At 37.7% G+C, this 17431-nt stretch overlaps 1 protein-coding gene across 1 annotated transcript in view; it reads right to left on the reverse strand.

Moving 5' to 3' along the window:
• LOC101919725 (gamma-aminobutyric acid receptor subunit pi-like) overlaps window positions 1-17431 on the reverse strand; it is a 47267-nt gene that overhangs the window by 23325 nt on the left and 6511 nt on the right. The window contains exons 2-3 of the mRNA XM_005238942.4: window positions 14814-14902; window positions 8833-8936 (exon numbers count right to left, since the gene is read on the reverse strand). Of these exons, the coding sequence (XP_005238999.2) occupies window positions 8833-8936; window positions 14814-14869 (160 nt within the window). The 5' untranslated portion in view covers window positions 14870-14902. The remainder of the gene's footprint in view (window positions 1-8832; window positions 8937-14813; window positions 14903-17431) is intronic.

Genomic DNA, 17431 nt, shown 5'->3' on the forward strand with positions numbered 1-17431 from the left:
GGGGTAGCTAAGTGAATTTATTTACTGCCTATTTAAGAATATATCTTCTATATTGTGTTACTGCACTTCAGCATCTTGCTTTTGACCATTAGCAGTTAACTTGCGATTTAAATATTTGCATTTATCAAGAAAAACTAGTAATTTTATTCTCCTGATATATTAACATCTAATGAATGTTCGTTCAGTGTGATTAAATACCTAAGTAGTTGTCATTGTAATGTTAGCATGCTCAGACTCTCATTTCCTTGTGAATGTGCATTTCATGGTGTCAGAAGGAAAATCACCAGCTGTATGTTTCAAAATGCAGACTTTGTGCAGAGCTTTCATGGAAACAAGACATTACTCCTGGTTGGTTATGTGCAAAATAATTAATAGAGTACATGTACAAGAAAATTCATATTACATAAATGCATCTTTCCAAGTCATTGAGAAGCACAGGAAGTAGTACTGAGAAACACACAACTACTTTAAATAAGATCTGCGTAGCTGATGGTGCCAGTCTATCACAGGCACACTGCTGAAACCTCCTCATGGCTCCCTGCAATGCATTATATACATAGCTCATATACTCCCAAACAGCATCTAGAGGAAGATGAGGTCCAACCTACCCTGCTGAATAACACTAAAGAAAAATGTCATTTTAAGTGGTGTAAGTGTATTAGGTTTTTTTCCAAATAATTTCCATTCGTAATACATGTGTTAAACATCTGGCAGTCCTGAAAATCTATAAATGCTTTGTTCCGGACTCAGTTCAAATATAAAGCTCCAGCTTAAAGCAGGACTGTAGGCTTGCAGCATCCCCTGATGGTAATTTACATGTTTATTATATATTACAAATTGTATACAGAGATCAGAAGAAATTGTTCATCTATCGGAAGAGGACTTTGGAGGCTAGCTGTGGAAGAAAATTATTTAACTGAAAAGTTCCCAGACAATTGACAGCTTGCTCTTTTTTTCCATTCTTTGCAGGTTTTGATACTCTAAGAAAACACTTATGTTTTGTCCCTGCAGGGTTAAAAATTTGCCCCTCCAGGAAACTCAGCCCAATTTTCTAGGGTGCAACAGCAGAGTCAATTGATACTTATGCTTACCATTGTACTATATCATGACAGGTACAATATTGCCAGCTTCAAAAGATACATCTGACCCTCAAAAATCCTTGTTTAAAAATAAGTGTGATTTATAACCCATTTCCTGATTTTTTTTATAGCCTTCCTACAGATTCCCCATGTATGACTGTAACAGAACATAGTATTGACAACTGTCACACAAGAATTTGGGGAGGGGAACCTCATCATACAAGGCATATGCTTAAAGATGGACCATCCTAAGGAGATGACAACGCAGTGTTCAGCTGACTATGTGGGAATTGTGGCTGGGAATAGTCAGACTCTCCTATTATATCACATTATATTGGTAGGAACAACATTTGATTCTTGCCTGGTTAAGGCTATACAGATTAGGGGAAACGTTCACTAGCAGTATTCCAGTATTATCAGTGCTATTGTTATACCTCAGATGAAAAGCTGACTTTCCAGAAATATTACTGAAATGATATTAGGTTTAAGTTTTCCAGAATCACAGACACAGGACTTTGTCCATCTCTTCCTTATTTCCTGTTGCACTGTTTCTCAAAATATTAGGTAACAACAGAACTGTAGCGTTGGGTGACTCCCAATCACCAGAAGACATCTAGCTTAGGTTAAGAGGTACTTCAAGCTCAAACTGATCGAACTGTGAGGCAGGGCTGTGCCAGGACAAGTGCTAAGGAGTGGTCACGTGGCCAGGATAAAACCATCCTGCTCTGCTAGTCTTCACAGGAAGGCAGGGAGGAGGCATGACAATTACAGAAGGGTCTTTATTAACACAAGCTGCTGGGAATAGCTTTGCTTTAACAGTTTACCAAATCAGAACAATATTAGTAGTTAAATGCTAATTTCTTTTTTGTATGTGAGGCTTAAATACAATTTATGACACCTTACTAAACATGCAAAGTATTAACAGAATGAGCCTTCCCATAATTATCCACCAGGGTTTCCCCTGAACTTCCTCTGAAAGGTCTCCTATTGACAGTGTCAAAAACCAGGCAGTAGACCAGAGGCAGTCAGTTCCTACATTTCCATACATTTGGCAGGAATTGTATGTATAATGACAACTTCAGAAGGAAACCAAAGTCAGTCTGTCCTGCATTAGCAAAGGGAACCTTCAAAACACAGCAAAGAAACGCCAAATGCTGTGCCTTGTTACAGCAATGGGTGCACAGTAATTAACATACATTTTAACTTTTACTGAAACTGGTGCACAAAGACTGTTACTTTACACATTTTACAAGTATTCATAGTAATCCTGTATGGGAAAGCAGCCAGAAGAGTGACAGAGAGCATACCTAAAAATTAAGTTTGGATCACTGCAACGATCACAGCCTGTTAAACTTTGTGCCAACAAAACAAACCACCACTGTCATGTATGTATTTAACTCTGAACACCTACTACTTAAATCCATCGGCACTATCAGCACTGCCTGTGCTGAGCTGTTAGTACTAGCTTTTTCATTTAGTTAAATAAAAAAACAATTCTGACACTTGGAAATATCTCAAAAAAAGAGATGGCTTTTTGAAAGAATACCTCATCCTTGCAGCCATACTGGATAAAACACTATGCAACTAACAGAATTAGAAAGAAAAGTATTACTAGAACAATTTGTTATAGTTTCATGAAAAACTGTTTGTGTCTGCCTTATTGCAGCTTTGCTTTGTTTTGGAGTATTAAGGGACTTTTATCTGAAGTGATACATTACGCTTGGATTTTTTCAGTGCATTTAACTTCCAACCACAAGACATCTTTCTTGACAAATATACATTATGTGAAGAGACAGGACAGATTAAGACATGCCCTCTGACATCTCAGCTGTAACTGTTGATATAAAAACATCAGAATACAGAGCCATTTCTAGCAGGAATCTGCTTCAATCCTATTTGTTCGCATCAGTGATCTTTAGACAGTGATGTAGCTCCACTAGTACAGTTTGTGGACAAGAAAAAAAAGTGGAGGGGATTGTAACAACAACAGCTTGTTTAATCATTTGTCAGAAAAACCTATTTTCATGTAGCCAAATGCAAGTAATTAGCATGGTGGGGACAAATAATGCAGGCAGTACATACAGGATAGGAAACTATCTTGGCAAGCTGTGCCTTTGAGAAGGATTTAGAGGTTGTCACAGATAATCATTTCAACATCATCTTTCTGCATTATGCTTTGGCAGAAGCACTATTGCAACAGGGAGCAATACACAGAATTGAGTTGTCTTGCAATCTAGACTTATTGGCAAGACTGTTATGAGATTACTGTGACAAGATTTGTTTTCCACATTTGGAAAAAAAAGAATAAATCTGCAAACAGCAGAGAAATATTCCAGAATACAGAAACAACTCTGGAAGCTTAATATCAAAGGTTGTAACAAAAATTAAGGAACAGCATTTACTCAGCTGCTCAAAGAGAAGCCAAAGCGGCGATTTGCCCCAGTGGCAGTAAGTGCACAGAAAAGGTATCCAGTAGTTAAGTTGTACCCATTGTCTGACAAAGCAAAGCAAGATCCCAGTTTATGGAAGCTAAAGACAACATGAAACTTCAGATAAATGCTGAGTTCTAGAGACATTAAATGATGAACAGTAATTAAGTTAGAAAAAAATTAATTTGAAGGGGGGTGGGAAAACCATAAAACAAAAAACCAAACCACCTTGCCTGCAGGAAGCTGGGTTTGTTGGCAGTGATAGTCTCACTGTGTCTCATTTCCATGGGAAAGGAAGGAAAATCTACATTACCAACTGTATACTGAAGTTTACACTTTATGCACCAAGTCATTGATTTATTAAATCATAATTTTAAGGCTTCATCAGGGATTCAAAAGATATTTTTCCCCATATACAACTGGCCATAGATATTCTGGGCTTTTTGCCTTTGCAAGATTAGACATTGGATAACTCGTACATAAAGTAGTCTTTAGATGATTATTACTTAGTATTTCTTTCTCATGTACCCTGTGGGCTTGTCTCACTAAATCAAAGGGTCTTAGAAACAGCAAACATTCTGGTATCTCCTGGTCTCATTTGGCGGTAAACTGTAAACTCTGGAGCACTAAAATATCTTAATCTAATTAAACTCATAGAATTTAATATAAACAACATTTGAGAAAAAATATAATGACTGGTCTTACACAGAATGTTGGACTTGAAGATTTAATTCACTTTCTTGAATTTAAACCTTAAGACCGTGAAATGTATTACTCTTTATAAAGCTAAGGGGGAAAAAATATCTTTGAAATGTGGTTTAGAATAACTGATTTAAGCATGACACTTTTCTACACCACTTGAAAGCAGCTTCCATATTCAAATATACTTAGCTGTGACCTTTTCCTAGTGTCTCTTTTTAATTGGAACACTTAAGCTATCACATTCAATCACAGAACAAAATCTGTTTGTATAAAATTATTTACAAGATCCTATGCCTCCCTTAACAACTCTATGAACCTGATCCAAGGCTCACTGAAGTCAGCAGGAATTGCTCATTAATTCAGAGAGGTTTGGCACAGCACCTAAAATTATAAAATTGATGTACACTGTTTCAGCAAAAAAACTGTTGTTGAAATCAGCTTGTATTGCTGAGATAAAGTGTCAGGGTTGTGTAGCACATTTAAGGTAAATAACTGTGCATTTTTCAATCTCTTATGTCAGCTTTTCTAGGGAAGAATTTCACATCTATCTGAAAGTCTAGGATGGATATTACTATGTTAAGGCATAGTATCTACTAACACTAGTATAGCAGTATTTCATATTCCATTCCAAAGAATGGTTAAAATCTTTCTAGATTAGGTAATTTTTTAATTTGCTAATGGAACTTCCCAGGTCTATCTGTTCAGTTAATTAAGATTTGCTTGATGAACCAGCTCAAAGAGGGACATTAAAGCGTTATAGTTAAGGAAAGAGAACACTCTTAGTAATAACATTCAGATGGCAGAGCCGAGTAGCCAGTCCAGCTGGGACTCCTCTGTACTAAACACTGTGTAAAAGTACCCCCACAATTTGGTAACTGGTATGTGCCACCCACCATGGCCAGACATAAAACATTCCATTTCACTTGTCTGCAAACCTTTGCCATACTAAGACTGGCTTCACCTGGTCTAACTGTAGGCACCTACTCAAGGGCAATGACAGTCTGTACCAGGCATAAATAGCAGGGTTTCAGTAGCAAGGGTCTGGAGGGGTGACCTGAGGGGGAGGAGATGAGTAAAGCAAGGTGAGATTAATCCAGGCTCAAAAATCTAGAAAACTATTAGTTCCAATCCATGCAAGAGAAGATGACAATTTTTGTGTTATATGCACAGTCATTGGATTCAAGAGAAAAATCTCTTAATATAGTCATAATCCCCTCATTAGCAACACTAGCCAAGTTGGAGCCACTTAGGTAATTTCCAGCCACCTACTAGTCTCAGCACAAGGACCAAACACAGGAGACAGGCACATTGAGGGTTTATTAAACTAAGCATTTCTGAGCTGCCATAAAGTTTCCTTGACTAGTAAATTTTTCTGTTTCTCCTGGCTTTAGGAAAAATAGAACCTTCATTTTATGATCATTTGTTTATACCTAATGCTTTCTTTTCAGGACTAAAAAAGCACTTTGCTAAACATTAAGGAGTTCATTGACACTAATTTTGTAAGAGTATGATTGTATCTTGACAGCAAGCATCACTGCAAAAATCTTCATTTCCTGCTTGAAGAAAAATTTCAAGGGCAAATCACTTTGACATGACTTTGAATTACGTTATTCTAAAATTCAGCCTAACCTCTAGCCCTCTCACTCTTTATTAAAAAAAAAAAAGTCACATTTCAGTGTTCCATTATAACTAGGTAACATTAAGTTCAAAGCATTGTAGATGCCAACAAATAACACCATCTAGTCTTAAAACAAACTTCTTCATGCTTATTTAGAAGCGCAGTTCTAACTGACCACCAGATAAACAGAAATATGCACACTTTTAACAGTAAAGGAATACTGGCAAAATAAAAATCAAATAAAGCCACATGCCTTAAAGGGGATGACTGTAGATTTTTTATATATATATTTCTGTATATTAACATACACATACTAGGTTCCCATTTTATGCAAATCCTTTCATGCACTTCAGACAGCAAACACACATCTTGGGGTTAACATGCATATACATCCTTTTCTGTTCATGTTGCTAGAAATGCAAGTTTCCTTCTCAGAGTAAATCAGCATTGATGGGTTGATACAATTAGAACCGTGCAGGTTTTTATAGTAGGTGATAATCTCTACCAGTACCAGAACACCCCATTTTATGTTTTTATTATGCACTTGTTCATTAACCTGCTCAAGTCAAACCAGCACTTTGATCAATCAAAAAAGGATTGTAAGATCAGTCTCTTACTATTAACATGCAAATGTCATACCAATTAAACATTTGGGGGCACAAGGCAGGTTAAAAAAAAAAAAAGTCAGAAGTACGCCTGAGTACCTTGATACTCTGGTTTGATCAACTATTTAGCTAGTGTGCTGTAGCCAATGGTATAATTCTGAGTAAAGCCAGTTACACCAAAATGTTTCTCATGAAGAACAGATACAAGATACACCAGCTGCAGGCAGATAATATGCACAGAAATAAAGAGAACATTACACAGAAGAAAGCTAGGATAGCTGTGGTCACACAGACCAGCACAATCCTCTGATCTGTTCAATTAAGTATTTAGGTGGTTTACTAGCTCTGCTTCTGAGAAGAGCAATAGCCTCTCCTGGACCTGAATCTCATCTGAGCTGCAGCGCACCTTGCCAGTAACAGAGAGGGGTCAGGGCTGAGCAGATACAACTCCCCACCCCACCCTGAGCACACATGCCTCTATCACATGGAAAGTCATCCCAGATAGCCTTGCAAACAACTACAGGTCCAAAAATATGGATGAGCACTTTCTGGCTTATCTTAACCTTCTTATTCCTACCAAAAAAAAAATAATTTCTCACAAAACCACCAACCCTGCATTTAGAAATGGCATCAATAAAACATATTTGAGAGTCTCAGCCCATTACTTCAGCAGCAGGGCTAATACAGACCCATCTAAGATTTCCAGATTTCCAAGACAGAGTTTGCATGCCTGAACTGTGGCGAGCATATACAGTGATGCTGGCACTGTCTGGAAATGCTAGACTCTCTCTGCATATGACATAGACTTGCTCCATGCTTGAGCTCCTCTGGGATTCCCAGGCAAACACAGAAAGTCCTTAGCATCCCTCTGAACAAAATCCCCAGGCAAAAAAGGGTCATAGCCTTGCTAAGTTACAACAGCTGAGGGGGAAAAAAAAAAAAAAAAAAAAAAAAAAAAAAAAGGTGGCTCACATTAGAAAAGGAAGGCTCATAACTCAGTAGTGCTTTACTATTGGTCTTAACTACTATCATAGGATTTTGCAATGAAATTCTGTTTGCTACCTACCAGAATGCATCCATCATGGTAGTGCCAACATACCTCCAGTACCAGCATGAAGTAATGAATGAAATGCATTAATGGCCACTGAACATATAGTTATTTTCCATTATGCATCATCTCCAATGATAAGATTTTTCATTTATTTATTAGCATTACTTTTCTTTTTCTGAAAGTCTTCTTAGATCATGTAAATTTATAGCAGTTTTGTCAGCAGCTGAGACAATTACAATAAAACCAAACAGATAAATTGTTTTCCCTATCTCCTAAACCTAAAATATAGATTTATTTTAATGTATTTATGAAATGGATTCACATATTGCACATGATGTGGAGTGCCCTTATTGAACAGGCTGATAGTCTCACCAGGTATTTGGATGGCAAGAGGTAACAGCGTGGTCTGAGAAAACCTTCAATCAATCATTTTTAAGTAGGCTATAAAAGGATGTAAGAGTCTTAATTTGAAACCTCTAACATTTCTGAATATCTCACTTAAGAACTATCGCCTAGCATTCACTTCGTGAGTTTATTTTCTGACAGACACATGGTGCTAAGCATCTTTTCAACATGCAGAATATCTTTTTCAGAGTTCTGCAGTTACTGAAGGGTTTTGAGACTGGGTGAAGATCTCTGCCTTCAGTATTCCTGATACAAGCAATTGCCTAATCCAAGCAAGGAAAACGTTTGTCACTGAGATTTCAGGTGCTTAACACTGACTGCACTACAGGGCAGTAAAGTCAACCTTGGTGCAGCAGACTACACAGGTCTTCCAACCTGGTGACCGTGGCCTTCCAACACAGGGAACTGACATTTTCAATTCATTTTCCCTCACAGTTCTGCAGTGAGCCAGTTCAGTGACCTTTAAGGCCTGAGGAAAGAATCATTTATTAAATAACTCCCTTGCAATCTTGCGGTAGATGCACATAATGCTTGGTATAGTAACAAGATTTGCTTGTGTTTTCATAAGTACTTTGATAGATAAAGCTTTCTTAGTATTAATAAAAAAATTGTAATTAATATTTAGGAAATTAGAGAAAACTATGCTTTTAAATATGCAAAGCATTACAGCTTATTTCACTGAGGACACACGAACATCAGTAGCCAAATTTCTAACAGAGTCTGGAAGTTTTGCTTCTGAAGGCCTGGAATGCAAGTTTCACCTTGGGCCACAAAAGCTGTTAAGCTACATCTTATTATATCATAGCACATCACGTATAATCAGATCACTCACTGTCAAACACTGGAGAAAAGGTACAGCAAAAAAACATTTGCTCTCATTGGTGAGTTTCAGACACTGCATTATGTTATGGCTCAATCTTAGCAAAACAGCTTTTCTACTTACTATCAAAAAATGGACGTAGATACTTGTTGTATCCTTTTATTATTTTTTCTATAGTTGGAGGTAGCATTTCACCTTTTCCTTCGACTTCAGGAATTTTCATTGACCTGAAAGGAATGAAAACAGTAAGAATATCTTAAAATAACATCAATTACAGCAGAAATTACATTCCAGGAAAACACTGTATTAATTTCAAAGTTATTGATGATTATGGCCCATCAGATAAAATATCATGAAACATTTGTGTGTTTGCATTTCATAGAAAAACAGTGTTCTAGCAAATATCAGATTTTATGATCTGTATTAGTTTCTTATTGGAAAAATTATTAGTTTTTTTACTTTGAAACCTATTGTTTCTTTAAAGTCTATCATTTCTGAACACTTCAACTGAGAAAATGGTTGTCTTCTTCAATGCTTTCTCTGTAAATAGGGCATTGTTATATTCTAGGAATGTGGGAGGAGTGTTGATTGTTTATTTCAGCATTTAAAATTAAGCTTCTTTTTACATAATTAAAGACATCAAATTTAGCTCATAGAGAAAGAGACAAAAACTAGCCTCAGAGATTAGTACATAAAAACACTTTTAAAATCTTGCTTTTACAACACAATTTTTAAACAGGTTACAGAAATAATTCTGTTGGGCAAAATCAGTGAAGCATAATGAGAATACAAACCATTGTCTTGTTCAGAAGCAGCTACAAACGTGATCTACAGAACTCAAACATAAACACTTACAAACCCCATTTTTGCTCTAGGGCCCCTACAACAACCTCATTAGAGAGATGAGTAAAGGGATTGAGGAAGATGCACACCTGAACCACAATTCCCTACCCAGACAACATCAGGTTTCATTTTTATATATTCCTCCCCCTTCACCTTTTTTGGGTCTTGATGGTTAGCAGCCGTGGGAGGGACACCTGAGGCTGCTGAGAGCTGTTACCCTGTAAGAAGCGGTCCCATAGCAAAAGATACTATAGCTCTGCTCTTAATTTCTGCCTAACCCCTATGGCCAGCACCTGAGAGTGAGAGCAGGGTGTGCTCAGCTGCCACAGGTTCAGGCTGTGCTCTTCGTAAATTAGAACACAAGTGGTACATTGACTATTTGTTGTCAATGATTTGAGAAAAGTGGAGGGAGGACTATTCTGTAATTATGAAAGTGAGAAGCAAATCATTGATTGACTCAAGGAAGCCCAGCTGGCTGCAGGCAGAGGCACTGTCTCCCCTGATGGAGAGCGGTCACCTCTATATTCAGGAGGAGAGGGTTTCTTTGGTTTTTACCACACATGCCAGAAGCGGCTGGTTGCTAAGAGTACCCAGCTCTACCCCTTTGCTCTCCTACAGCAGCTATGAGAGCTGTAGCTGTGGTGGCTCAGCGCTGGGGAGAAGAATCTAAGTACAAACTGGTGTTTTGTGGTCTTTCTTAGTCCTGCCACATCCTTGCTGAATTTCTTCTTCCCAATTTCTCCTAAAGCTGCTCCTAGAAATTCTTCTTGCTTTTCCTAATGATATTTCTGTGTCTCCTGTAACTTTCCCAAGCTTGCTCCTTTGATTTTAATTTTACTGTGTTTCTGAGACAGCTTGAGCTGTGCTGTCAGGAAATTGTGGTTTGGAAAATGTGGTTTTCATCTAGGAATAATCTGGTGTCTTAGATCGGCAAAATCTGAATGCTAAGATGGTCTTATTGAATGCATGTGCATTTAGATGTTGTCAGCTATTTTGAAGTGCTGCTATTGCTCTGTGACTTCTCTGTTCAACTGACCCTGCTCCCACATAAGTTGCTGGTTTTCACTAGCAGTCTTGTAACTCATATAGCTTAAATGTTTGGATTATCCTATTTGTTTCCGTTATTTTGTCCCTGTTTATTTTTTTTATTGCTAGTGAACTTGTGATTTCCTAATGTTAACTCTGGTCTTGAGTAATGCCAGCATTGAAATAAGGAATTTTTATCCCATAAGTTGTGTCCTAAACTAGCAAGCATTATCATGCTTGAATTGAGACACTAATATAAATAAAAAGGCCAGTTATATGTTGTATAAAAGTGCTGGACTTGAATTACATTCAGATATGTTTCTATTTCTTAACTATTGTTCTAACAATAGATATTTCTGCTTTTGTAATTTACATATAATTCTAACAAAGTGTTCAATGAGCTGCATGAGTTTAATTTCACAGCCTTACTGAATTGTGAATTGTTCTTGAATAACTTTCATATGTTGTGAAACAGTAAAAGAAAACTTTTCCCCTGCAAGGGTATAATATTTTTCTGCTGATTGGTATGTAATTCTAGAGTGGTCTGGTGCTGTTTTCTGAAATATATCTCAAATATTTGGCATTATTGTATGGAAGTCCTTCCCTCAAATCACCTGTGGATACCCTCTGAGGTAATTCTTGATTTCCCTCATTAACACATGGTGTAGCATCATATCTTTGGTCTTTTGATTTTTATAGTTAAGGACTCTACGTGGGAAAGCTGTCATGCAGTAATTGAGACGGTGAACTAATGTGCTACTTTGCCATGCAATATTTGAGAAGTCCTATCATGGTGAGCCAATGTACAAGAGGAACCTGATGTCTCCTAAACCTGAGTGTGTGGTGTTACCATCTTGGTAATTCAGGGATACTCAGTAGATTGTCAGTGTTGAACGGCAGCCTACAGATGTTAATGCCTTAAGTGGCTCCCCTTATCTAAATTTTAAAGGCCAGTGCCCCACCTCCTTCAAAGTACTCTTCATGTGCCCCATTCATCACTAAACAAGAGTGAGCGCACAGCCGCTCACATTCCTGTAATTTGTCACATAGTCTCATGCAGGGGTCAGAAAGGATAAAAGTAAAAGCTGAGGCTTGTTGACTTTCATGCATGTACATCTTCTCATCAATGCATCTAAGCTTTTCTTTTTCCCGGTATTTGTGTTGTTATATTTAACTAACTGCATATGGTTTAGTTCCTCCATTTTCTTAATGAAAATACGTTGAAATACTTTGGCATGCATCTAAGTATGGAATTGCCTTGAAACAGCTGTTCCAGACACTAAGGAGAGAATAGGCTTTTCTAGAAGAAAACTGAATGTATATTTATTTGATAGCCAGGAATACTTATTTGTTCTGGGCTGTCAATGTATAATGCATGTTTTAAACCAGTCAAGTTCAATGACCCATGCTTGCTTTCATAAAAGCTGAATTATAATTATTTAATTTCCTTACTTATTCTTATGGCTCAAAAACTTAGGTTTTTTTACAGGCTACAGCTTCTACTTGGAAGCTACGACAACTGCTTGTTATTTAAGATACTTTGAAGTTAGTATCTTAGAACTATTGGGTAACCAGAGGGGGGGAAAAGGAACATCTGCCCTAAACACTAGTATGCATCACTGCTTAAAACAAAAGTATAGTCTAGGCACATGTATGGGAATATTTTTCCTGGGTGTTTTTTGTCAGAAGCTATGCATCATGAAAGAGGCAGAAGCACTTTAGAACTGAAAGGAGGGAGAAACAAAATGCCAGACGCAGTCTGATCAAGCTTTTGAAACACCACCCTCCGGAAAAGCTAGGGAAAAAAAGCTTTTTTCAGGCAATCCTCTGACAGGCAAAGGGCTTACAGATACAAACAAAGGCGTTACTATTTGTTTCATACCTGACATGCTCAAGGATACAGGCTTTTGTATGGTCTTTGTAGATAAACTTCAGCAGAATCGCCTGTATCTATCACTGACTAATCCTCTGCTTCAAAACAAACAGTACTGGGGTTTGGTTAATTGGTGAGGCTGAAACAGTAGCATTATGTTACCACTTACCAGGTACAGGAACAAATACTTAAATAATGCAACTGCACTTAAATTTAGCCCAAATAAATAAACATCCCACAGAATTTTCTGGATCTGATGCTACAACTCCAGTCTAGCATTCTTTGAACACACCCTTCCTGAAATAAACGGGAGCCTTTCTTGGGATCAAATACCATATATTTACTTAGGCTGATTCCTGATAATGATTTGAAGTGTAAGTTCTGTTAATTACTCTGATAATTTTTTTCATTTCTACTTCATAAAAATATTTCTGGGAAAGTGACCATTCAGGCAAATCCACAGATTATATAGATTTGAGTGTGTGTGTCTATGATGTGACCGTATTGTAATTTAAAGTCAAGTGCTGTAAGTGAAGTTAAATGTCCTTTATCTGATAGCCTGGTGTGACACTGCTAGTATGTGTGTTGTGACAATCTTGTTCTCTGTATATGACAGGGAAGATAAGGCTCCAGCTATTTATAAACTTAAGAAACCCAACAAAAACAAAACCCACCCCTCACCATTGATTAGAAAGTACTCAGTAGAGGAAACTCTTTTCACACATTAGCCAGAGCTTATAGAAGTGGAATACCTCAGGGATACCGCTTGGCGAGTAATCCTGGCCCTTCCTTTCAGTACACCTCAGTCCTGGGGTATTGCTTAAAAATATTTTTCTGTTCCAATGCAAATCAGGATAGTTTCTGTTTTGAACTCCACTTCCACCAAACCTTCCCAATTTGTGCACTGCAAAAAGGCATCCGTGTACCCACACATCATCTTGGCTGTGAGCTGGCCGAGGGGCAGAGCTGCTGCTGGGCTTGGATTTGGGTACAACATGACCAGACCAGCTCAATGCTGCACACCTCTGTCCAATTGAACAGGTGCTGTGCATGCACAGAACTCCTATATAGTATCCATAGGAGTTACCTGTGCTTCTGGACACTCTTAGCTGTGTGACACTGTAAAAGGATTCACAAAGTCTGCCTTACAATAACGAAGGCAATTACGTACTGCAGGCTGAACCTCTCTGGGAATCTTGCCTTTGTGTTACTTAGATGCTTCTGAAATCTTGTTGGTCTCTTAGCAGTGTTTTATTACTGCAAAGCCAGGAATCATTCAGTGATTATAGAAGATGGCAAGTCACAGCTGATGAGGAAGGAAGGCAGAATTGGAGCAAGTATGTATTCTGGACAGAGATCTCTTTATAGAGATTATATATACTGGAGAAAGGAGGGGAGATGGATGTGTTAAACTCCCTTTCAGGGGACAGTTCCACTGGCCCTCATGACCAGGTGGAGACTTTAGATAAATATGTGTTCATACACCCATCTGAATTAAATCTCAGGCAGAATCTTATATTGAGGAATTTACTAGGAGACCAAACAGGTTTGGCAATTCTACACAGAGAATGGGCTAACAAACTTCAAGTATTTCAGTTAAAGGTGGTAGTGATAATGTTTAATCTATCCATGTTTGCACTTCCTTATTAGATTTACTTACAAAGAATAGGGTTTTTTTCCCCAATTTTCTAGAAGGAGTGTATTTTTAAGTTCTCCGCTTCTTTCTTTTTTGTCATGGCAACTGCACTGTTAGCAGGGTTACTTGTACACAGAAGGAATCAGTTTCACTTTCCATCTTAACACAATTCAGCTTTTCTAAAGACTTCACGATTTCATCAACAGAGAATAAGATGACAATTATTTAAACAGGTAATTCTTTTTAAGACGCTCTCCTTTAGTAATAAATGCACAATGATGAATTTACTACCTCAAGCTTGTAGTACATCTAGGTGGACTGCATGCTTCTGTCCTTGAGCAAGGTACTACACTCCAGGCAAAGACCTTGCACCCTTCTAAATTTGCTAAGCATTTGATACAATATTGACACTATCTGCAAGGTAATCCTTTGTGTGAAGGATTGTCTGCTTAAGTTAAATTCTTTTATTTTTTCACCCATCAGTCTTCTCAGTGAAAAAAATCTGTAGCTCAGTCAAGGCAGCTGAGATGATTTGTGAAGGAGTTTAGTCCTGTATTTCTGTTATTAATATCCAGGTTGTTTAATCTTTGTAAGAGGCAAGATTCAACTATCAAGTAGATTTGGTTTGGTACCTGGTCAGATATATTTCTAATTAAAGTGTTTATAAACTAACTGATATTATCATACATTGAAGAAATAATGGTTTCCTTAGCAGATATTTCTTACCTACACAGCATCAATAGAAAAAGGGCTCTGAGACTGTAGCACTTAAGACTGCACATTGTCAGGTGTGGTTTCAAAAGTTCTTGTAGCTCCTTGAAAAAAAAACAAAGTGCAGAGGTAATGTTTTACAACACATCTACATTTCAAATATACATATTTAACAAGGTTTTCAACACTAAAGATATTATATCTTCAATAGCTGCTGCTATAAATGTATTAGTAAAAATTTATAGCAATTAAATAAACCCTCAAAACTTCACAAAAGTCATAGCATCAGCAATAATTTCACTTGCCAATAGAAGTTGCATTCCAGTATAGTACTGCTCTTTTGCTTTTGCATCTGTCCTTTAAATATTAGGAAAAGTAGCTTTGAAAAATAATGCCATCATACGCAGGAAAATCATGAACACTGTGTTTTGTCTCTGCTGTGGGTATCTGTAAATGAGTACACCTCTGGTGCATCAGTCGTCTCCACTGAATGGAAAATACACAACCCCATCTTAGATCACAGCTGTTTGAGCAACATCTCTGGTACATGGGTAGTAATAATACACATGATATGTATCTTAAGCCTTTTGTTAACGGGGAAATAGAAGTGTGTTTCTACCTATTAAAAAAGACCCTTTGACTGTGTATAAATAATCATACGTAAAATCATCCACATACATCAAAATGTTTGGCTGAGGTGACATTTTCTTCTGAATGGGATTTCTTTGCTGTTGTCACTATGACTGTATGTGCTCTGGCTGAGCCCCACAGCAGCCCCCGTGGCACTGTGCTTTGTGTCCACAGCTAGAAAGGTGGTGGTGACACACCGGTGTGTTGGCCACCGCTGAGCAGTGCTGGCACAGTGCCAAGTCTGTCCCTCCAACATTCCCCCACTGCCAGCAGGCTGGGGTGGGCAAGATCTTGGGAGAGGACACAGCCAGAACAGCTGACCCAAACTGGCCAAGGGATATTCCATACCATAGAATGTCTGCTCAGATATAAAAGCAAACGGGGGGCAGGCAGCGATGGCGTGTGTTCGGTTTTGACATTTGTCTTCCATAGTGACTGCTGTGTGTACCAAAGCCCTGTTTCCCAGCACGTGGCCAAACATCACCTGCTGATGGGAAGTACAGAATAACATCTTTTGTTTTCCTCCACTTCTGCACACGCAACCTCTGCTATTGCTTTATTAAATTGCCTTTACCTTGACCCACAAGTTGGGTGGTTTTTTTTCATCTTAGGTTCTCCCCACCCTGTTCTGCTGAGCAGGGAGTGATAGAGTGGTTTGGCAGGCACCTGACATGCAGTCAAGGTCAATCCACCACAATGATTCACATCCATAATGGTTATTTTAAGTAATCTGTCAGCTCTGTAATCCATTTCTGGATGAAAACAGTATCAATCAATAGTTTAATTCAGTCCTGCAACAGATCTGCAATTCATGGACTGTGCAAACCTTCTGTGTTTCATCAAGCACTGAAATCTTATTTGTAAGACTTGCTTCAAAACTTTGGAAAAAACCTACGCAACAGACATTACCTGCCCAGGATCTGCAAGACAACTGTTAAGTGTTAATAAATACAAATGAAATATCTGTTGTAGGTTTTGGGAAGGGACAATCAATACTATTCTCAATGTCCAGAATGAATTTTTCAGGGGTCTCTTGCACTTCGATTTCACAATAAATTACTAACGGCAAGGAATTTGAAGCTATTTCACCCTCCTTTAGTAACCAACATAAAACATTAGCAATCATTTTTACCCCAAAGTAATTTTTCTTTCAGTCTGTAGCTCTAGTGAGAGCAACACTAGCTGCTTTTACTTACATTAATGCAGTGTGAATGGTATCTGACTTGTATGTTAACAGTGGTGAAGTGACAAAGTTGTTCATGTCTCCAAAGAAAAATTAAAGCCATTTAAATGGCTTTTTAAACAAGTGAAAATTCGCAGCATCTTGAATACTTTAAGCATACACCAGCCTGGTAAATATTAATGTCAAAATAAATCACACACTCCTACTGACTTCCACATAAAATCACGCATGAGACATTAAGAGAGCCTGTAATAGGAAGATACAGCACAAATGAGCAGATGGTGTTGTCAGAACACTGCTCTCTAAATGCTGATTCTGTAACACTCCCGGTGCATATCGTGGGATGTCTTTTGTATATCTCCTTTTGGGTTTGGATGGATACTTTCTACATTTGCTATCTTTATCTCACAGGAAAATATGCTAAAAAAATATTATCTTTCTGGTTTCCCAGAAAACCTTATTGACTTTATAAGTACTTCATAAAGCTTTTTTTATATTTAGCTTTTGAATTGCTACTATGAGCTCCTAATGTGTCTGAAGATCCTTTATAAAGGGAACCTATGGGTATTTCTGTACTTTGGTTTTAGTTTTTACTGTGATGTAGATCAAATGATGGGCAGATGAAGATCAAAATGAATGGGCTGATTACAAATCTTTTTCTAAACCAACTGGTTTACATTCAGATCTTAACCAACATCCAATATAGCAATTTTGAGGGAGAATGGGGTGGTGTATTTTAGTCTTTAACACATGAAAGGTCAGATCCATTCTATAGTGTGTGGATTAATTTTGTATGCTCAAGAATAGAGCATGGAAACCA

This window comes from Falco peregrinus, chromosome 1 (assembly GCF_023634155.1).
Source record: "Falco peregrinus isolate bFalPer1 chromosome 1, bFalPer1.pri, whole genome shotgun sequence".
Taxonomy (NCBI): Eukaryota; Metazoa; Chordata; class Aves; order Falconiformes; family Falconidae; genus Falco; species Falco peregrinus.